Source organism: Corylus avellana, chromosome ca9 (genome assembly GCF_901000735.1).
Source record: "Corylus avellana chromosome ca9, CavTom2PMs-1.0".
NCBI classification, from domain to species: domain Eukaryota; kingdom Viridiplantae; phylum Streptophyta; class Magnoliopsida; order Fagales; family Betulaceae; genus Corylus; species Corylus avellana.
The window spans coordinates 341353-362762 of record NC_081549.1 but is presented as its reverse complement, the minus strand read 5'-3'; the positions used below and the strand labels follow the sequence as shown (position 1 = coordinate 362762).

Here is a 21410-nt window from a genome sequence, read left to right as displayed (position 1 = left end):
GAGTAACATTATTTTTTTTAAAAAAAATAAAAATTACAAATAAAAGATGTTTAATAAAACAAATGTTATATGTTTGAGAAGTGTTATTTAATATACTGATATATAATTAAGATGACAAGACAATGAAAATCATTGACTGATTTTCTTTTTATAAAGACATTGGTGATCAAAATTTTAATTTTCACTATCTTGTCATCTCAGTTGTATGATAATTGTCTAATAGTCTACTAAATAGTAAATAACATTATTCTATATGTTCATATCATTTTTTTAAAGTAATACTATTTAGTAGACTATTGTATAATTGTCGTACAATGTAATAACGTGGCAATAATTAGCACTTGTAAAAAAAAAAAATTAAGTGCTAATTCAGCTGATTTTTACAATTATGTCAATTGTATGACATTTATACTAGATTCTACAAAATAGAATCATTCTTCTTTTTTTTTTTTCAATCTAAAAAGAAAAATAAAAAGACTAAGGAAAAAAATAAAAAGAAGGTTAAAATGTGAAAAAAAAAAAAAAAATCTTTTTTTTTTTTTTTTTTTTTAACCAAAATTAGTCGGGAAGCGGTGAAAGTGTTGTTAATATGGGAAGTCGGCATGCGCCACGCACGTGTGAGCTAAGCTGACAGAGTGATACAAGAAGTATTTGGTTTGTTGCGACTTGCGAGGTTTATAGTATTTGTCTCCGCCAAAATCGAATAGGGGAAGGGGATAAGGCCGCTCGGTTCAAGGATTACAAACCAAGAAAAGCATTTTTCATCAAAATCTTGGTTTTCCCAGGTACCCAAAACCTGCTTCTTTCCCTTCTCAATTTTCTTGCTCTCCAACTTCTTATCACTGTTTGCTTTTGGTAGGGTTTAGGGTTCTTTGACTTCTTTCTGAGGTACCAATATTTCATTTTTCTCATTCATTTCACTGTAATAAGCACCAGTCAGGATTTTATTTCTGGGTCTCTGTGTCGTGTAAGAAATTGTTAAATTTGCTCCTGACAAGGCACCATGGTCATGCTGTGGGGTTGCTTTAGATAGTGTGTGCGTGAGAAAAAGAGGACTGGTTGTGCACATTTTGTATAATCGACAACACTTTTTTGGAAATTTGTATTGGATAAGGAGTTTATTTATTGCCAGAGATGTGTTTGTGATAATTTCTTGATTAGGGTTTAATTTTGGCTTTTTTTGCAGTGTTTGCAACCGAGAGCTTGTTATGTGGACTATTTGCTGATTATTATTTGTTTTGGGTTTTTTTTTGTTGGAGTAGTTGGACAAACATTTATCTATGGCGTCCTTAACACGTGAATGGATAGGGATCAACACATTCGCTTCTGCCACACAGACCAAATTGCTTGAATTGCTAGGAAAACTCAAGCAGGAGGTTCTTTTTCTCAGACCCATATTCTCATTATTAACAAATGTGCTTGGTTGCAGGCGTGTAATTGATTATTTCACTAGGGCTTGATACATGTGGTGTTTATAGTTTTTGATTCTTGTATTTTGAACTTTTGTTCATATATATATTGGTGTAGAATGTGGACACGTTGACAATACTTGTAATGGGGAAAGGTGGTGTTGGGAAGTCATCGACCATAAACTCAATCATTGGGGAAAGAGCAGTGACTGTTAATCCCTTTCAGGTATATGCTGCTTTCCTTGTCATGGGTCATTTATGTGGTTTCTGTGCTGTGCACTTCATATTTATATCTACAGATTTGTGTGTGTTTTAGTCAGAAGCACCCAGGACTGTTACGGTGTCACGATCGAGGGCTGGATTTACTTTGAACGTCATTGACACTCCAGGGCTCATAGAAGGAGGTTATGTCAATGCGCAGGCACTTGAGATTATAAAACGGTATGCTTTTGCTTGTTATAGTATGATATGATTTCCTAGTGAAATATGTTTCTGGCTATTGCTTGGGGATTCGACTTCAATCTATTTATGACTCTTGACTTCTTTTTCTTTTCTTCATTTCATGCACAATTGGGGGTTGGGTGTGGGAATTGCCATTTGAGCAGTTCTCTTCTGAACAAGACCATCGATGTTCTACTATATGTGGACCGTTTGGATGCATATAGGGTTGATAATTTGGATAAGCAAGTTGTTAAAGCCATAACAGAAAGTTTTGGTAAAGGAATATGGGATAGGGCTTTAGTTGTCCTAACGCATGCTCAGCTCTCTCCACCAGATGGATTACCTTATGAAGATTTTTACTCCAAAAGGTCAGGGGCTCTTCTAAAAGTTGTTCGTGTCGGTGCGGGGTTAAAAAAACAGGATAAGCAGGTATATCCTTTTTATCTTTTCTCCTTTTTCTTCTTCTGCAACCTCAAGTTCAAGATGTGTTTTTCATTTTTCCTCCACCCTCTATATTGTCATCGATAGATCATATTGAAGTGTTGAACTGTTTGATGTAAGACATTGTGCATAAACTTCTTTTATTGTCCAATTCGCTTTTGGAAGATTCATGAAGTGCATGGAAAGTGGTTTTCTTAATGATAAACAATTGACTTTCTCTTTTACTTGTGCATTCTTTCAAGATTCTCTATATGGATACTGCATGCATTTTGGTAAATAACCTATATGCCCATGAACCTCTTGTCATATACATTTAAATGTACGTACTTTTTCCTTTTTCATTTTGTCACTTATTGCAACTGTTGGTGAATGAAGATCTGTCAAGCCAAAAGAAGATGGCTTTAAGTAATTTTGGCTTGTCATTTTCTCAGTCACGAAAGTATTGACATTGTTGCTGAAAAAATCCAAAATATGCTACCTTTGGGTTTTGTGTGCGTGAGTGTTTTCTTAAGTTTTACACTTTAAAGACTGAAAGCATCTCATAAACGGATAAACTTAAAGGCCAAAATGATCTCATAAATGGAAAAACTTCTGCAACATTGAGGCCATAAGATGTAAAAATTGAGAAGCTACAATAAAAAGGGTATCTTGTTGAATGAATTGATCCATTGTTGTATGCCCTACTTCTTAGTGAATTTTTTTCCTACTTGGACCCATTGTACTTCCTTTGACTACTCCTAAGATATAGTGGAAACTAAGGGCCGAGGAACGAGTTTAACAAGATTCGCTTCGGTTTTTATACTTCGACCTTGCTTATATCTCAAGATTCAGTCTAACTCCTTTGTCTCCGAAAGACAAATGTCCTTTCTAATACATTGGACTAAAGTGACTAACCCACATTGTAATGGCTAAGGGGAAGCACTTGCCACATGTGTTATTACTCCAAAAGGACTAGTCAATTTGGAGTTTTTTTAGAATCACTTATAAAGCATAGTTTCACCTAGTAAGTAAGCAATGTGGGATTTAGATGCATTCCTAGAGTACCTTCTTTTATCTCAAAATGAAGGAGCTGGCTGTGCTAGCCAGTTTACTTAGATGCATCATTTTATGCCAATATGTAAAAGAATTAAAGTTGTACCATGTGGCATTTCCCTGTGTCCACATGTCCTAATATTCAAGGACCTTAGATTAATTTGATAGATGCATACTAAACTACTAGCTGACCATGAGAGAATTGTGGTTGCTTGTGTTTTGTTCAGTTGGGTTGATGAGGGCTATGCCTACAACAATGACTGGATTATTGGTTTGTTTGAGGGGACACTTTGGAATACGTTGTAGTGGAGAGATTTGGAAGTCTATTTTTTCATTTATGCATCATGCGGTGCATTTGGAGAGAGAGGATCACTTATCAAAAAAAATTTGGAGAGAGAGGATTGCTCAAAAATTGTGAGGGTTATGATTTGTCTTGTGTTGAAATTGAAGCTTCACTTTTCAAGATTTTGATCGGATGGCTGCTAGATGCTGCCTCTCTAATTTCTAGAATTTCTTGATCTTTAAAGTTTTAGGAGTTAATGGCTTGTTGGTGGTCTGGGGGTAATTCAAGGAGTGCGGTCGCCTGGAAGATGGTGCTTCTTTGCCTTATGTGGTGCATATGGAGGGAAAGAAACAATAGAAATTTCGATAATCTGGAGAGGACTTTGGAGGGGCTCAAGTCCTTTTTCTTTATTTTCCCTGTTCACTTGGACATCTACTTCTTTGGCTCCCTTAGTTATTAGCTATTCAGATTTTCTTGCTCTATTTTCTCCTTAGTCTTAGGCGTTCTTTTGTATACTTCTTGTGTACTAGGGTTACGTTCCTCTGCGATTTTTGATATATACAACATTACTTATCAAAAAAAAAAGTTTTAGGAGTTGTTTTTTTTTTCTTCATTCTTTGGGGTTTCCCCTTGTATATGCATGTGTCTGCTAGGGTAGTGCCCCTGTTAACCTTCTTTTGTTTTATCCCTTTTCAAATACATATCTACTTACAAAAAGAAAAAGGAACAAGAAAGCTGACATTGGTAGTGAGGACCCTATTTTTGTTTCTTGACAAATGACTTTGACAGTGTGTTTCCATGTCCTAAGATATACTTAAGTGCTCACTATTGTATTTCTCAATACAGAAGTCCGACTTGTGGAGCTTCTTTAAGTTGGAGCTCAGCAAGTTGAAATAAGTTTCAGTTTATAAAGAAATGTATTTATGAAATTCATTTGTCTATTTTTATTTCATGAAATTGATTTGTCTATTTTGTCTCTCTCTATAATAGGATTTTGCTATCCCTGTTGTTTTGGTTGAGAACAGTGGAAGATGTAATAAGAATGAAATTGATGAAAAGGTTAGTCATTTTCCTGATGCCACTTGGTTGTGGTCCTCATCTTTCAGTTCATTTATCATTGATGTTTTCTCTTCTCCAAGAGGCTGAGGAGATTGGTGGTGCTTGTTGACAGGTTCTTCCTAATGGGATTGCCTGGATTCCTCATTTAGTCAAAACAATCACAGAAGTTGTGTTGAATGGAAGTAAGTCTATTGTTGTTGACAAGAAGCTGATTGAAGGGCCAAACCCCAATGAGAGAGGGAAGTTCTTGATTCCACTTATTTTTGCCTTCCAAGTATGCTTTCTAGACTTTCAATGCTTTTGTGTTTCTCCTCTTCTGAAACAGGGATAAACAATCTCACTCATTTGTTCTCTTTGCTTGTTGACAGTACTTCTTTATTGTTAAAGGGATAGAACGTGCAATCAAGAACGATATTGCAAGGGAGGGTAGACCATCATGGGAGTAGTAGGATTCAGCTGTGACTACTAGCAATTTCCCCGATTTGGCTGTGAACCTTTTATTGTCATGAATTTTTCTTAATGTTGATGCAGTTTTTCCTGTGCTGATCACATCTCTTAGGCATTTCCGTATATTCTGCAGTAGTGGTTATCTGCGGCAGATGGATTCCTTTGTGTTTTGAGAGAGTTGGATTTTGTGTACTCAGATAAACTATGCTCTTTAAATTGGCGTTTTTGGCTACCTAGTTAATGTTGCATCTGTAGAAGAATTATATATTTTTATGTTTCAATGTACTCGGTTCCGATGTATACCATGGTTTCCATCTTCTGAAAAAAAAAAAGGAAAACTAGTCATTTATGGTTGGGAATAACTTTTTTAGTAACTTGGTACAAGTTGGAGGCTAGCTCCACAGTTTTTTGGCCATGCAAATCGTAAGCAGACTAAGATCCCATTCTTTTCCTCTCAACAATTATCTCTACCTGCGATAAAGTTCACATAAAACGAATTCTTTCACATTCTTTTTCTCATCCCGAATTTCCCAAGAAAAAGCCCCCCTTTTTATGACCTATAGCTCGGGTTTAATCTCGTGAGTTATGGGTTAACTGGGGAAGAGAATAGCTGAATAGCAAATAATTTGGTGTTCTTGTTTTTCTATTTTTGTTTCATGCAGACATGTCAATCTTTTATTGGATGGGGCAAAAAATTTGGACTTGTGCTGGGTTCTGGAAGAAGTTATTCTCTTTATAAATATTATTATGAGATTCTCAAAGGTTGTAGTATATATCATCTTTCACTTTAAAGTGATTAAGATCAAGTAGACGTTTATTCTTTTTGTAAAGGAAGATCTATCTTTAGTTTTTCAAAAAGGACGGGGATATGTGCAAATTGCAATAGGGTTACTCTATTGCCCTCAATGGAGTCTTCTCAGCCCATGTGAGAGCTTGCTTGGGGTTTGATTGGTCAAACATTTTGAGCAGGTCGGATCCCGACAATCACTCACAGATGGTTATGCAATAGAGCATTCTTATGAGTAATTATAGAAGTTCATTTTGTGTCCCTCTAATAATGATGTGGTTTTTAAAATTATCATTTGATCAAAATTTTAAAAATGATCAATTACAAGTACAATGGTGATTTTAAGAGTCAATGAAGGACTTGTAGCATTACTTTATTCTTATTGTACATAATTAAAATTTTTTCAATAAATAACGACTGTAAAGAGAGAACTTCTTACGTTTAGATCTTTCTATTTTCATTATAAAAAGGATAGTCAGACTCTAAAAGAAAAATGACCTCTCATAATATGACGGAGGCAAGATTAAGAAAACCCCCCTAAGAAAAACCACTCTCCTTGAGCATTTCTTGATTAACAATTAGAGAGAGAGAAAGAGGGAGAGAACTAAAAAGTGATTAGTTGGTAGTATTTAGGGCTGCTAATTTTTTATGCGACCCACAAATTTAATGTGAACCTAACACAAAATTAGCAAAGTAAGGTTAAGGGGTTTAACCCATTTAATTAAATGGTTAAGTTTGGGATGATTTCTATAATTTTATATTCATACTTCAACACAATTTGAACTTGTCATACGCCATTTAAGGTTGACAATTTTTGACCTAATCGACCAACTCAAGACGAAATTATTAAGTTAGGGTTGACCTACATAATCTTATACTCATGCTTCAATCTGAACACAAATTGTTACCTCCTTGATAGTTTAAGCTTTTTTTTTTTTGTTTTTTACAAATGAGGAAATAGTTATAAGGAAGGAAATTTTTACCATTTATGGAATGGAAGAAAAAGAATATGAAACCAATTAAAAATATTTTCAACTACAAGGTGAAAAGCGGCCCATTTTTCTCCGTCCTCCAAGGGTTTGATGCATCACAATTCCCACACATCCCTATCTGCCACGTGTTCTTATAGAGATTGACCATAACACCCTAAAAGTCAAAAGATAAGAAGGAAAACGAACTTTCCTAGCTCCTCAAAAACAAAATCCCAATATTAATTTCTATTTTCTATCACCAACCCCGTCTCGACTCTCTTGTAACACACACGAGGCAGTCCCAGAGAGAAGAGAGTGTATAGATATTTTCTTAATACTCGTTTGATAATAATAATAATGTATAAAAGTAGAATATAAATGGGTTTTGAGCTGGAAAATATATGTGTGTATATATATATATATATATATATAGAGAGAGAGAGAGAGAGGAATAGATATACGAAAAGGGCCTTAAGAGCTGGAAAAAGTAGATTCAACGAGCCACAGTTAGCACCACCCACTCCAAAATACCCACCCATACCATAGAGATTAGAGAGAGAGATAAGTCACAGAATCGAGCACTCACGACTCAGAGAAACAAGGGATAACGCCAAAGCTTGAGGGAAGCCCATTTTTTCATTTTTTCATTTTTTTTCTCCCTTTTCTTTTTATTTTTGTTGTCTTAAATTCCTTTATCCCTATATTTTTCCCCGCCCGATTTGGCCTCTCTGTTCTTGCTTAGTCTCTCTGCAAACCCTCCTCCTTCTTCTTCTTCTTCTTCTATGGCTGTTTCTTCTTTTCTTTTGTTTTTCTACATCACCGTCTTGTCTTCGCTGCGGTTCGTGTCTTCGTCTTCGGCTTTGTGCCCTAAGGAATCGAATTTCTTTCTCTACGCCCATCAATCCCAATGCCCTCTTGGGATCTCCCCTAACCCACCTCTACAGGTATGCTTTCTGGTTTTCTTTCCTTTTGTTTTCACATTTCCGCTTTCATTTCGGCGTAAGTTTGTTTATTTTGAATTATGTTTTTGTTTATTTGTTTGGTTATTGTCGTAATCTTGGTAGTGATTGTAGATATTCATTTTCTAGATGCTGGATGTGATTTGTTGATTTGTTGGGTTCTGGGGATTCGGGCTTGATCTTGGGTGATTTTTCTCGTTTTTTTTTTTTTCCCTGTCCTTTAGAGGTTCCGATGCAAAGGGCTGGTGTATTTTCTTGTTGAGGGTATTGGGTTTTAATTTTGTGTGGTAGAGATTGTGGTGTCAAGTTTGGAGAATAACACGGGTCGGCAGTAGTATATACTTGATATAGTTTGTGGTTTTCTCAATGTGCTAGGTGGGGCATGAAATGTAAATTTTTTTAGGGTAAGCTTTGGTTGGCATATATAGTATTAAGCAAACAGTTTGCCAGTAAGAGAGTGGGAGAAAAATAATTGTTAGTTTAAGTTGCAAGGTTTGGTGATTATATCAGGATTTTAGCTGCTGGAAAAGTATTTGAGACACATTTTTGGGGTCCATTCTAGGCTTTCTAGCTCTATGGACTATTGATAGACACGATGGGTAGGAAAAAAAATGACGTGGGAAAATAGTATGCAAAAATGACATACTTTATTTTAGCACTTACTGTTGCAGCATGATGTGTGGGTGTAGTTTAGGTTGCAGAAGATTTGATGCTGCTCGAGACAGTTAAGAATTGTGGATGAAGTTGTTGTCTTGTTTATCTCTTTATGGAATATTCCCATTCAATATCAATGTTGATAATCATCCTTCTACCACTTGTTATGAAAGTTTTTGGCACCTGAAAGGTCCATTCAAATCAATTATATTACCTTATTTGGTCTACTATTGTTTGAAGGTTTTGTTCTATTGTCCAAAATTAAAATTTGAATGACTGAAATCATTCTTTCCTGATGATTTGCAACAAGATAACATCTGTTGGAACCCCAGCTGGTAGGCTTCAATACTAGATGTGTGGAACATCTCCTCTGCATTACTTGTCTTTTTTGATCGGTGAACAACTCATTCCACACATTAGGGAATGAACCCATAACCTCAGCCTACCTGTGTTACTTATGGGTCCAAAGACAATAGGCAAACATCTCTGCTGCCTTATGATGCGCAGTGAAACTTAGTGGTTAGGAAACTGTAGCAGTCACTAGTGAAGGGGTTAAGCGGGATAGTTCCACACAACCCCCCTTCCCACATAAATGTGGAGGTTATGTAAGTATTGTGGTTTCATATTTTTGTGTCTTTCCTTAAGTACCCTACTACTCATGGGTTAGATAGGTGAATGGGAAAGCTCTAAACACACCCTTTACTCTTTTTTTTCTCCCATTCTAATGTTGTTTTATTGTTAAGTTGATATTTGTTGATGCTTGATGGGCTATTTGAATATCCCATCGGTACCAAACAAGCCCAATATGTTGCCATGTAGTGTTTTCATTGGAATCTGTTATCTTTTTTGTTCAAATGAACTATTTATTTATCTTAGGATTTCTTATTTCATCTTTTATTAAATGACTCTTTTAAAACTTGAGTTGATGAACTGTTGTGATCAAATCCTGTGTGCAACAAAGTACTTAATGTAACCCTGGATAAGGGTCAAGTTGATGTCTTTGGAGTGATTTTGAATTTTTGCAACTTAGAGTTCTTCATGTGTGGGACTCACCTGTAATATTGGATGAGAGTAGTCTTTTATGGTTTTAAATTGCAAGTCACTAGGATTCAATTTGGATTTTATTTCATAAGTTATGGATATTTTGGTGATGACGAGCATATATGTAATTTTCCGCAATACCTGCACATTAAGCCTATTTTGATTCTTAGGTCAACTCTAGAACTTTCTAGGAGTTTCTGAGTTTCTGAGTTTCTTGGATTCGTTTATTTATTTATTGAATCCAAGTTGGTCTTTTATTGTGTTCTATTAGGGTTTTATTTTATTAGTCAAATTAGTATTCCTAATCCTAGTTGATTTCTAGATATGTTTTCTTATTCTGGTAGGTGTTTCTCTTGTATACTTCTTGTGTACTTAGATTGTGCCTTTCCGCTTTTTAATGAATTCCATTTACCTATATGTACAAAAAAAGGATTTCTAATCCTAGTAGGTAGGGTCAAGAGGGATAGAGTTTTCTTCCAAACTAAGATGGAGGTGCACTTTGAAATGTGGGAGTGAGAGTGTGTATAGCAGTTCTCATTGATGTAATGGTATGATGATTGAAGAATTGTATGACCTGCTTGTTCTTAGTCAGGAGTGAAGACTTGTTACTATGTACTATTTTTTGAAAAAAGAGGGCACGTCTTTATCTATATCTTTTTATCTTCAGGTGGATGGAGACTTCCTTGATAGAGCTTTGACTTCCAAGCGGAGGAATGAATATTCATCTGTACTTTTCTATGCTTCTTGGTGCCCATTTTCTCGCAGTGTGCTTCCAACATATGAAACACTGAATTCCATGTTCCCTCAGATAGAACATTTGATGGTTGAGAAATCTTCAGCCATGCCAAGGTATGATGCCACTTACTTGACCTGCTTCTTTTCTTATATTATCATTGTGGGTTGAAACCATTTCCTTCTTTTGTTAGTAGTTTCATGGGCTAGTTGAAAATTGCTAGAGCTTCTAAGAAGCAAATGTTCCTGGCAAAATATTGATTGTACTTTGCGTTTGCCTTAAAATAATATAATTTCCCAGAGACATGCAATAGATAAGTAAGGGCATGACAGTTTAATTAGATTTAGGTAAATTTATGGCCTTGGTAATCATGATCATATCTTCTTGGAAGCATTTCCTGAAATATAATTGGGTTGTGGCTGACTTGATTAAAGGGTGAGGTGTAGGAATAGGTCTTAAATTCAGGAATAATTTTTTTTTTTCCTCTTTCTTTTGGGCAAGTGGTTCAGGGTTTAATTCGAAGAAGAAAGGGTTGAATGAAAGATCTCTCTCTCTCTCTCTCTCTCTCTCTCCCTTTTGGCTTGTTAAAATGAATTTGAAATTATGATGTGGAAGTCCAACTGTATGCAATTGACCTCCTCTAAGGAAACCTGGACGATAATACCTATCTGACCAAGAAACCTAAAGGACACAAGGTTCTCTGAGAACTTTCATTAAAGTCGCTGAGAGACACCAATATTCTGTTGGCAATGTTTTAATGTGTACACATGTGAGCTTTTATTCTTTGTCTGCTATTCATTTGAGTTTTGCATGTTGTTTTGCAGCATATTTTCAAGATATGGAATCCATAGCTTGCCTTCCATATTAATGGTAAATGGGACATCAAGGGTGCGATATCGGGGTCCAAAAAATCTCGCTTCCCTCGTGCAATTTTATAAGAAGACCACAGGTAAGGTTCTCCTAAACAAAAAAATATATGTTTTATTTATTTATGTATGTATTTATATGCCTACTCAGTACACACATGCAGGGTTGAGTTCAAGTTACATCTATCATTACTCTTTGCAATGTTACATGAATAATGCATATATGCATATTTGTGGCGCATGGTCCAATTGCTGCTTTTTTCTTTCTGTCCTACTCCGAAAATGGTTTTCCAACCCCCCCTCTTCTCTCTCTCAAACATCCAAAAAGTAAGAAGAGAGTATAAAAAAAAGAAAGGGGATCTCAACCCCTTTGCGAGGATCTGTGCCTTGCAGTTCTCATGACTTGAAGTTGGTTTCTAAGATAAACGTCATGATGTGATTTATGCATTTCAGGCCTTGAACCAGTTCAGTATTTTGCTGAGGATCAACCAATCAGCTTGGAGAGTGGTGGAAAATCCATTTTCCTGTCATGGAATAGTTTGTCACCAAAAGAGATCATAAAGAGGGAACCCTACTTGGCATTCTCTATATTGTTCCTGTGCTTGAGGTTACTTGTATGCATATTCCCACGGGTGTTATCTCGTCTCAAAGCATTTTGGGTCATATATATTCCCCATTTCAAGTTGGAAATATTTGGTGAGACAAGCCAAATAATGGGCCGTATTGTTCACTTGATTGATATGAGGGGGGTATGGACCAAGCTGAGACTAAGCAAGACCAGGAACTTCCACGAAGGTGCAAAGAATGCCCGGGTTTGGGCTTCTTCCTTGGCTTCTGTCGCTTTGGGTGAATCTTCATCAGCTAGATCATCATCATCATCATCATCATCTTAAGGTGGAAGTTACAGTCTTGTTCAAGTCAAGTTGAGGGTAGAAAAGAGCTCTTATCGATCACAATAGTATAAATATAAACTGCTGTGATGCACTGGGGCAGATAGTCATCTCTCTCTCTCTCTGTGCCCCCAAATTTTTACCCTTAGTGATATAGCTGAAGCTGTTATCCTTGTTTGAGTTGGGTTTTTTGGAGGAAGCAAACAAGAATGTAAATTTGAGAACAGCTTTCTTTTTGTGTAAAATACTTGTCACTCGGAAGAACATCTCTACTCTAAACATCTGTTCAATGTAAGCATATTAACCTCTCTCTCTCTCTCTCTCTCTCTCTACTGCGTTCTAGTCATTAGTGTAATACAAAAGGAGTGATAAATTGTCGGGGGGGCTTTTATGTTGCCAATCTAATTGATGGGTCAAATACCCGGACTGAGATTTCTGGGAAGGTGCAGTTCCAGGGTGCCTGAAGCACTCTGGGTAATTCGAGTATTTGGTCTACCACTCACGTTCTCATTCTCTGCTCCATTTCTTGGCAAGAAATTGGGGATCTTAGAGCATTTTCAAATCATCCAAGTGAAATGGTTGGTTATGTTTTTCAACATCTACGTAAACCATTTTTTTTTTTTTTTTTTTAATTTTTTTATCGCATTCGTACACTACACCCATGGGCAAGCAATTGTGAGAGAATGATTCACCTGCGCCGGTCATGCACTTCGTAAGGTAGAATGTTAGTTTGGTTGGATACTATTACTAGCACCGATGAATTTCCTTTATATTGATTGCATTGCATAGGCTGAAGAAAAAAGATCCCAACTACGCTATGCTTAGGTTAGGTTAGGTGGGCCACTCTATTACATCAGCAACCTTTTCACGTTTTCAGCACAGTCAGTGTCCACGTTTACAGTGCTACTTGGTTTGTTGCAATTCCACGTAATCACAATTTAAGGCTCTTCTTTATGACGTGTTTGGGCATATGAATAGCCCTAAATTGACTCCGTAAGTATTTTCCTTTCAAGGGAAACATATTCTAGTTGGGGGGGAACTCAATGTCAATGGAAACCAATTCTATAAAATGTAGGCAAAAAGACTCTAGAATAAGCGCTAAAACCATGGATTATGATGCTCCATATTTTAATATATATCTCAACTTCACATTTAAAAAATATATATATATCTTTTAATTCAGTGTATTACATTAAATGTGAGAAAATTGAAGGTGGATGAAACTTAATCTACTTCTGATATTTGGCATTTTTATTATTATTATTATTATTATTTTATACTCAATCATGTATGCTTTGTCATGCTTGATTCATTGCTGTGGATGCTTCTCTAACTAAGCTATAATTTATTTATTTATTTATTATTATTAATGCTTAGATTTCGTGTCCTCTCAAGCAAGGGTAATTTCTCTATTCAATTGTGTAATTTTGCCACCTCAAATCCACAAAAAATAAAGTTTTTTTATTTTTTTCAATTCAGTATATTAAAAAATACATATAATTTTTTACAAACATTTATAATTCTCACAAATTGAAAGAAACGTGAGGATATTCATCCAAATCTGTCATGATATATTTCAACAACAAATATAATAAAATAAAATAAAAGAAAAGAAAGATAAAGATACCAACCCATGGACAGTTGTATAGAATACGAATGGGGCTTTCACTTTCACCTTTGCCCTTTTCCCTTCCGCAACCCAACCCAACCCCCATCATTATCATTCCAAGCCAACTCCAACAAGCAACCGTCCGAAGCTCCTTTTCTTCTTCCCCTCTCAGAGGAAAACCAACAAACACATCTCTTCAAAGTAGAAGCCTCTCTCTCTCTCTAGACTCTAGACTCTAGACTCTACACGTGTCTACAAGAACCTTAGAGCTCTTTCTCACCCTATTTTGAACGTAATCTATTGAGTTCACTTTCATCCAAACTCACATTATTGTAATCAAACTTAAATTAAATTTCATATTATTTTCCTCCATCTCATTTTGTTACTTTTTTATTTTATTCCGACATTTTTTTAATAATTTGCTTTTTACTTTATTCAAAACAACAATTCTTTCATTTACCTTACTTGGCTTTGAATCAATCAACATTCTTTTAGGATATTATTATTTTTGATATCCGGATTTTCAGTAATTTGTTGCTTCGATTGTTAGTTGGAGTCTACTTATCCTAACAAATGGATGAGTTGTCCGAAACTTGCTGAAATAGATGAATTCTATAAATATTTTGTTATATTTATTATCTAAATTATTAACAATTTAGACAATAAAATTGTTGAAATCTCTATCACATTTTTCATATTAGATAATATATTCTTAAAGAATGATTTTTTTTTTTTTAAAAAAAAAAGAGAACTAAGAATATAGGATAAAGGAAGAAAATAGAAAAAAAATAATAACAAATAATAATTGCAAGGGATTGGCCGATTAAACAAAAGAAAATAAATATCATCAAAGAGGGCATTCTCCTTCCTAGGCGGGTCCCTACTGGCCCATCATCAATTTGTCACCTTTAGGATGGATAAGTATTCGGAACATGTCATATACCCCCCATTGCTTGAGGGTTGAATCTTCACTCCAAGAGCAAGAGGACACCACGGCGGTGGCCTCCTCTCACTAGTCATGGAAAATCCACGCTAAACTCCATGAAAGCCACCTTCTTTGATCCAATAATTCAACACCCACGTTTTCAAAACCCCCCTCAAACCTCCTATTTCAACCATCATCTACCATTCCCAAAAATCCTCACAGGAAATGGATCTTGATGAGTGGGAGTACCTCCCTGATGATGCGTTCCTTGATTTCCATGAAGATGGTGAGAAAAGGGTTTTCTCGGGCAAACGTAATTCTGATCCAAAAACTGTTTTCAACATGGATTACTTCATATGCCCATCTCCAAATTCTAGGAAAGTCATGGAACCTCCAGGTCAAGTTGTACCACTTCCAATTGATTGGGAACCAACAAGTGGCGGTGGCGGCAAGGCCCGGGAGGATGATCTGGTGAAGGGCATCGCTAAGGTTCCTATTGAAGTCAGTGTTTTGCCATCAGCTGTTATCACTGAAAGAATCAAAGCTATGGATGCTGATCAAGACTCGGTTTCACAAGTTTTCTTCAAAATGAAGGAAAATGAATTTGTCGACATGAAAATGGACTCCCCAAAGTCTGGTGCTAGGGGGTTTTTGCCTCAAATCGAAACGGGAACGCTTCAATTTGAGGAAAAAAGTGAGGCCTTGGAGAGTAAAACCTCCCCAAGAATGAAAATTGAGAAAGATATGGCAATGGGCAAGAAAAGCAGCATAGACATTGATTGTGATAGCAACAAAGAGGAGGTCTCTTGGGAAGAGACTAATGGTAGGCTGAACATATGGAAGTGGAGCTTGACTGGGATTGGAGCTATTTGCTCTTTTGGTGTTGCTGCTGCTACAATCTGTATTATATTCTTTGGAAGCCACCAAAGAAACAAACAACACCAGCAGAACCAGAAGTTTCGGTTCCAGATCTACACTGATGACAAGGTCAGCAACTTTCCTGTACTCCTTCAAATTCTTGTCACCTATTTAGTTTTGCTTTCTCTGTCTCTCTGTGTTGTCATGTCATCAAATACCACACTTTCTATATGTTTGAGCCGTATTTGCGTATATATGTCAGAATTGGTGCTAGCCCTGTGGTTTCTTCCTTCAATTAAAAATTACTTTGAAAAGAAATAGTATCATCTCAATCAGAAAGCAAATCCTGATCATTGATTATAGGAGGTTTTACTAGCTGTGCATACTAGTTGACATATTCAAATCCAACAGTAACATAATTTCTTAGCAGCTTAAACAAAAAGGGGATGCATTGAAATAGTTTCTTGCTGCTCCATTTGGGTGTTTGAGCTGAGCTGACCCCAATTGTGATTGCAGAGAATTAAGCAAGTGGTGCACCGCGCAACCAAATTGAATGAAGTAATATCAGCAGCAAGAGGAGTTCCCATGGCCAGAGCTCAGATCACTTTTGGTGGTTACTATGATGGTCTTTAAAGCACTGCCTCCAAGCAATTCTGGTCCTTCCTAAGACTCAACCATCAGATTGAATTGCCATGTTAATTCTACCATATTTGCATAAGGTCGTTTGTAAATAAACTGTATGTGCCATATCCGGATCTTCAGCAATTTTTAATCCGAATTGCTAGTAATCCGTGTAGTATGTGATAGAGCTCTTATGGGTCTATTTGCCGGAATAAGTCCTAGGTTGCCCTCGCATTTGTTCCAACAGATTGGACTCATAAGACTCTCACATTTGCTGCTCAAATTACTGACAATTCAAACAACAAAATTGTTGAGAATCTCTATCCTATCCTTATGGGCCATATGTATAGATTCCGAATCCTCTTTGTATTGTCGAATCCTTATGGTCATACATATCCATATCCATATCCGACTGCTGATATTTTGGTTTTATGTAATGCGATCTAATTGGAGCACTGCACAGTGTCTATTGTGGTGTGTTGTGTGATTGTCTGTCTGCAGAGAACTAGCTAAGCAGCCCTTTTAAATTACTGAATTTGAAACAAACTTATTGTAATTTTTTTTTTTTTTTTGTTAAATGTTCAGTTTGTGTTAATTTTATTAATATGATATCACATTCCTATGGAAATAGTGGCCATTGATCTTATCATAAGTGAACATTTCTTATGTGACATTGATAAGGTGGGTGTTAAAATATAGTAATGCTATATATTTCACTGCTATCTTACTACACTAATACGGTATTTTTCATTCACCCATAGTTTTTTTTTTTTTTTTTTTTTGGTAATGTTACATTCTACACTCCATCTTGATCTCGATACGCTAATGTGACACAATGAAAATGACTATCCAATCTCGTTCAAAAAACAAAAAAAAATAAAGGTTCCATGACACTATCACACCAGCCCAATAAAATAAGGGTAAGATGTAGATGTAGAAAATATAGCATTACTCATTAAGAAGAGCTGATCTAAGGGTGAATTAGCAATGACATGTCAGCATTTGAAATAATGGTATAATATATAGCATTACTTGTTAAAATATTAATTTAAATAATTAATTCTTGTCTGGTGAAGTCTTTGGGAACTTTTATTCTCATTTCAATAAAATAGTTCACATATTATTTATTTATTTATTTTAATTTATATCTTTGAGATCTATAGGAATTGAGAAATGTTAGGTGTTCTCTCAGCCATAAACAACATATATATATATATATATATATATATATATATATATGATGTTGACAGCGTTGAATCTTTTCATGAATTTGATAAATTTATTCTTACATAATTGCCGCCTCACATTCTTTAATGTCTCCCATAATGGTACGTAAATGCAAAATTTATCGTGGAAGCATCACTTTCGGTGGTCTTAATCAAAAATGAAGGCCAATTGGGTAATATAGATGCCTAACTAATTGAATTGAATTTCTTCCACAAACCCCCTCGCAGATATTTTTAACACGCCAGTTGCCATGAAAGGAGGTGACTCGGTGACTCTGACTGATTGAACGAACAGTCCATCCAAACAAATGAAATTTATTTAGTCACGACCCCACTAGAGAAAATGTGCCCCCCTGATTTATGCAGTGATGCAGGCCGAACAATTATCTCAACAAGGGTTCATTATGAAGTAGATGATGTGATTGGCCCTATTGGAATTATGTGTTGGGTGCAACGTTCTGATCATTCATTGGCTGCTTTCTCATGTGCTGCTACGTTGAACCAACAAGAAACATTTCCAATAGCAAAAGATTCAGAAGGGGATGAGGACAAATGATTGGATTAGAATCTTATTTGGATTAGTTGTATATTTTTATAGTAATTTGGTTATATTTCTCTCTTTTCTTTGGAAAATTTTGAGATTTACAAATTTTTAACAGCTTATTGACACGGGTTAGCATCTGACTAGAGAGCGATTTTTTTTAGTAATTAACATGACTCAAATTATATGCTAACACATGTCAATAAGTTATAAAATAATTGTAAATGTAGCGTTAATAGTTTTGTTTGATGTGTTTATTTTTTTATAAAAAATAATATATATTATAAGGCCAATTTGAGACTGAAAAGAAAGAAAAAGCAAGACCTGTACTTAACCCAAAAAAGAAAGAAAGTATAACTCCATTTAGGGTGCTTTTTATTTTTTTGTTTGATGTGATGTATCATGACATATTATATGATAAAAGATAACTTTAAAAGGACAATAATCAGACAATAGAACACTTCCTTATGAAGGTACCTGTGGACAAGCTATAATGATTTGTTACCTTTACCTATATATTTATAATTTATTGTTGTTGGTCGATTATAAGCATCGTATTGAACCAACCTAGCATATTTATATGCATTATAGGGTGGGAGAACCTCCTTCTTCCATTTTAGTCTTTAAAATTTACCATTTATTTTAAAAAAAATTTTACTTTTACCCTTTAAACTTTAAACTTTCAATTATTTTTAATGTAAACCATTTCGTCATATTTTAAACATTACATAACGTTTATACTTCTGACTTTTGTATAAAATTCGTTTTTTTATTTTAAAAAAATGAAAATCAATGACATTTTAATTTTTTTTTGTATTTTTAACAGTTAAAATTAACGAAAATGAACTAATTGGGAGTAATGAAAAGTTTAAGAATTTAAAATGAGAGATTCGAAATTTCAAAAGAGTCTGTAAAATTGAGTAAAAACTCAGGAGCCAAATAAAGTTTTAGAATAATACTTTTAGACTTCCTTTTCCACCCCTCTTCAATAGGCAGAAAATGCCTATTGAAGATTATTAATATTGTGAACAGAGGAGAGGGGAAGAAAAATATACATCCGAAGCTCAGAAGCTGTATAGGAAAGGAACATGAAGAGCCTAAGAAAGGCGTTCCTTTCCCTCAAACGGATTCGGATTACTTACTGTGTGCCCCTGTCTGAACCAAACGGCATCGTATTTTTAATCACCGTTTAGTTATTCTGGAGGCAACCAACACAAACAGATATGGGAAAGAGATATCTTAATTAAAAATTTCATTTTTTTTTTTTTAAAAAAAAAACACCCTAACGAAGAAGAAGAAGAAGAAGAAGAAGAAGAAGAGATGTCAAAGGCCGATTGGGGGACGATTGATGGGAAAGACGAAGCAGTCCCAAGAATCCCGTCAAAGCGGCCATTGCTTTTGAAAACTCAAAAATTGATATCTGCCCCTTAACTAAGCCAAGCTATGAAATCGAAATCAACAGATTAAATTCATACGGCTACTCTATGAGGCATTCACACAAACAATCCAGATTGAACACACAAACAATCCAATCTGAACACACAAACAATCCAATCTGAACACAGGGAAGAAGGAAGGGAGGAAGGGAGAGAGGGTTTTGCGGCTAGAGCCAACAGAAAGCAACCACAGTTAGGGTTTCAGGGCCTGCGCGCTTTTTAAATTAGAGATCACGCCTCTAAATTACTACACTACCCCCTTAGTTCTATTTTTTTTAAAGTAAAACTCATAATTTAAAGCAGAAGAAATCAACATTACTGACTTTCGAAATAGTGAGTGCATATATCATGAAGATTGAAGAAAAACATTTTTATTTTACTTTTTATCTTATTTTATGGATGTGGTATTATTAATTAGTTATTAATGGCCGATTAGCTTTATCATGTCAATAAATGAAATAAAAGTGTAATGTGTAAAATTATTCGTCTATGCATTTTATTATTTTTTGAAAGATAATATATGATATTTCTTTAATCAAAGAGAAGACAAACTAGTTTGTTTGGTCAAAACAATATCACGAATCGAACCTAGAACATCACTTATCGAGGCCCTATCAATGATGTGTTTACAGGCTTCCTTGGCCAAGGCATGTGCCACACAATTGGCCTCACAACCAACGTAACAACATTTTTCAATCAGGAAAAGAATACAAAATCAGTTTCATGTCGTCTACAATATGGCCATACCGAGTTGTTTGGGTTGTCGCTGAGGTAATACCGGCAAATCATGGCATCCCCTTCTAAAGACATTTGCGTGATACCCATAGATTTGCTAAACGTAACTGCATGGAAGGCAGCCATGGCCTCCACCGCTGCTGGTTCAAGATAGCCTCGGAAAGATACATACTTCGCAGCAATGAATCGGCCACAGTGATCTTTCACCACGATATATACCCACTCTCACGATACCTTTGGTGGAGTCCAAGGCCACATCGCAATTGGTCTTAACTCTTGAGCCACCCTTCTATTGGCGCTGCCCATCTTCTTAGAAAGGTTAGAAACTACATATGTATTATAATTCGAAAAATGTTAAAAATTATATTTTAATCTCACTTTTTTGATAAAGGTATGGCCAATCAACCATTGAATTAATATTTATTTAATAATAATAATAAGAATTGAAGAACTTATTAACAGTAACACAATAGCAAAGTGTGATAAAAATATAGTTTATAGCATTACTCTTTGTAATTTAGTGAATAAAGCATTTTAATTCAGTTGTTGGAGACTCTATTCTTTGCTTTATCTTATGGTGCTTGTAACAATTTGACTGTTTGGTTAGTGGTTAAAACTCCGTTTGTTAAATTTCTCTTATTCTTTCTTTTGTTTTTTGTTTTTTGTTTTTTTCTCATAAATAAGCAATTCAAAACTATTTTAACCTTTATATTATGTCACTACACTTTTTCAAACCAAAAGAAAAATGTCCCAAAAATACATTAATACATTGACAAGAGAGCCTAAGCCCTTAACCCTGGACCTTCATGGGTTCCACGAATCATCAACTTAAACAGGACGTGGTTGCAACATTTTTCTAAACTTGTCAAACGGCCATTTTCTTATTGTTACAAGTTTACAACTCTTCTCCTCATATATAGTCATCGGCTCTCAGAAATATTGCATAAATGTTATTTAATTGATTTTGTTCTTCATAATTATTTTGGCCCTATCTCGTCGTCTAATTCACCCGTTTTCTCTGCATATTTCTCATATTGTATATCCTTTACTCCCTCCCTATAATCCTTTGTTGCATTGCTTAAAAAAAAACTATCCACACACCCAGCAGGTCTGAGAAAATCATCATACATCTAATTAATTAAAGGACGAAAAAGAAATGAATTATATATAACAGAGATGATTACAAATCACAATTATACTTATACAAGAATGAAACAATACAATATGAATGTGCTTGACCAACGGTCACCGAAACCGAAAACCCAAACAGAGGAGCCGCAAAGGCCAAAACCCTTTCCCTTCCCCAATTCCCCAATTCCATTCTTCAATCAATCAAAAGCAATTTAGCTAGAATAGAAACCCAAATGCCAGAGCGGCAAGAGAAGCAAATATGGTGGGAACAAATAAGGTGGCATCGGAGGTAGGACTAGGCGCTGGTGCATCGGC

The 21410-nt window shown here is 35.4% G+C and overlaps 3 protein-coding genes and 2 non-coding genes across 5 annotated transcripts; 3 read left to right on the top strand and 2 right to left on the bottom strand.

The window, feature by feature from the left end:
* Positions 1 to 666: 666 nt before the first annotated feature.
* LOC132161922 (translocase of chloroplast 34) lies at positions 667 to 5412 on the top strand. The gene is made up of 8 exons (XM_059572143.1): positions 667 to 785; positions 1263 to 1376; positions 1528 to 1635; positions 1726 to 1850; positions 2015 to 2279; positions 4597 to 4665; positions 4778 to 4939; positions 5034 to 5412. The coding sequence occupies exons 2-8, from the start codon at positions 1281 to 1283 to the stop codon at positions 5109 to 5111; spliced, it is 903 nt and encodes a 300-aa protein (XP_059428126.1). The 5' UTR covers positions 667 to 785; positions 1263 to 1280; the 3' UTR covers positions 5112 to 5412.
* A 1908-nt stretch (positions 5413 to 7320) lies between these two features.
* Positions 7321 to 12321, top strand: LOC132162112 (5'-adenylylsulfate reductase-like 7). Its single transcript, XM_059572368.1, has 4 exons — positions 7321 to 7814; positions 10192 to 10373; positions 11082 to 11206; positions 11577 to 12321. The coding sequence occupies exons 1-4, from the start codon at positions 7653 to 7655 to the stop codon at positions 12014 to 12016; spliced, it is 909 nt and encodes a 302-aa protein (XP_059428351.1). The 5' UTR covers positions 7321 to 7652; the 3' UTR covers positions 12017 to 12321.
* Positions 12322 to 14571: 2250 nt separating this feature from the next.
* On the top strand, positions 14572 to 16495 carry LOC132161908 (uncharacterized). The gene is made up of 2 exons (XM_059572128.1): positions 14572 to 15534; positions 15922 to 16495. The coding sequence occupies exons 1-2, from the start codon at positions 14773 to 14775 to the stop codon at positions 16036 to 16038; spliced, it is 879 nt and encodes a 292-aa protein (XP_059428111.1). The 5' UTR covers positions 14572 to 14772; the 3' UTR covers positions 16039 to 16495.
* A 2349-nt stretch (positions 16496 to 18844) lies between these two features.
* On the bottom strand, positions 18845 to 19002 carry LOC132162669 (small nucleolar RNA snoR138). Its single transcript, XR_009438249.1, has one exon. It is a non-coding gene; the product is annotated as a small nucleolar RNA snoR138 (small nucleolar RNA).
* Positions 19003 to 19111: 109 nt separating this feature from the next.
* Positions 19112 to 19235, bottom strand: LOC132162663 (small nucleolar RNA U19). The gene has a single exon (XR_009438243.1). It is a non-coding gene; the product is annotated as a small nucleolar RNA U19 (small nucleolar RNA).
* Between the last annotated feature and the right edge of the window lie 2175 nt (positions 19236 to 21410).

Excerpts from the sequence above, each read along its gene's own strand:
- LOC132161922 (XM_059572143.1), top strand. The coding sequence starts at position 1,281 with ATGGCGTCCTTAACACGTGAATGGATAGGGATCAACACATTCGCTTCT. Across the intron at positions 1,851-2,014 it reads GCACTTGAGATTATAAAACG|TTCTCTTCTGAACAAGACCA; the intron begins GTATGCTTTTGC and ends CCATTTGAGCAG. Across the intron at positions 2,280-4,596 it reads TAAAAAAACAGGATAAGCAG|GATTTTGCTATCCCTGTTGT; the intron begins GTATATCCTTTT and ends TCTCTATAATAG.
- LOC132162112 (XM_059572368.1), top strand. The coding sequence starts at position 7,653 with ATGGCTGTTTCTTCTTTTCTTTTGTTTTTCTACATCACCGTCTTGTCT. Across the intron at positions 7,815-10,191 it reads CCCCTAACCCACCTCTACAG|GTGGATGGAGACTTCCTTGA; the intron begins GTATGCTTTCTG and ends TTTTATCTTCAG. Across the intron at positions 11,207-11,576 it reads ATTTTATAAGAAGACCACAG|GCCTTGAACCAGTTCAGTAT; the intron begins GTAAGGTTCTCC and ends TATGCATTTCAG.
- LOC132161908 (XM_059572128.1), top strand. The coding sequence starts at position 14,773 with ATGGATCTTGATGAGTGGGAGTACCTCCCTGATGATGCGTTCCTTGAT. Across the intron at positions 15,535-15,921 it reads AGATCTACACTGATGACAAG|AGAATTAAGCAAGTGGTGCA; the intron begins GTCAGCAACTTT and ends TTGTGATTGCAG.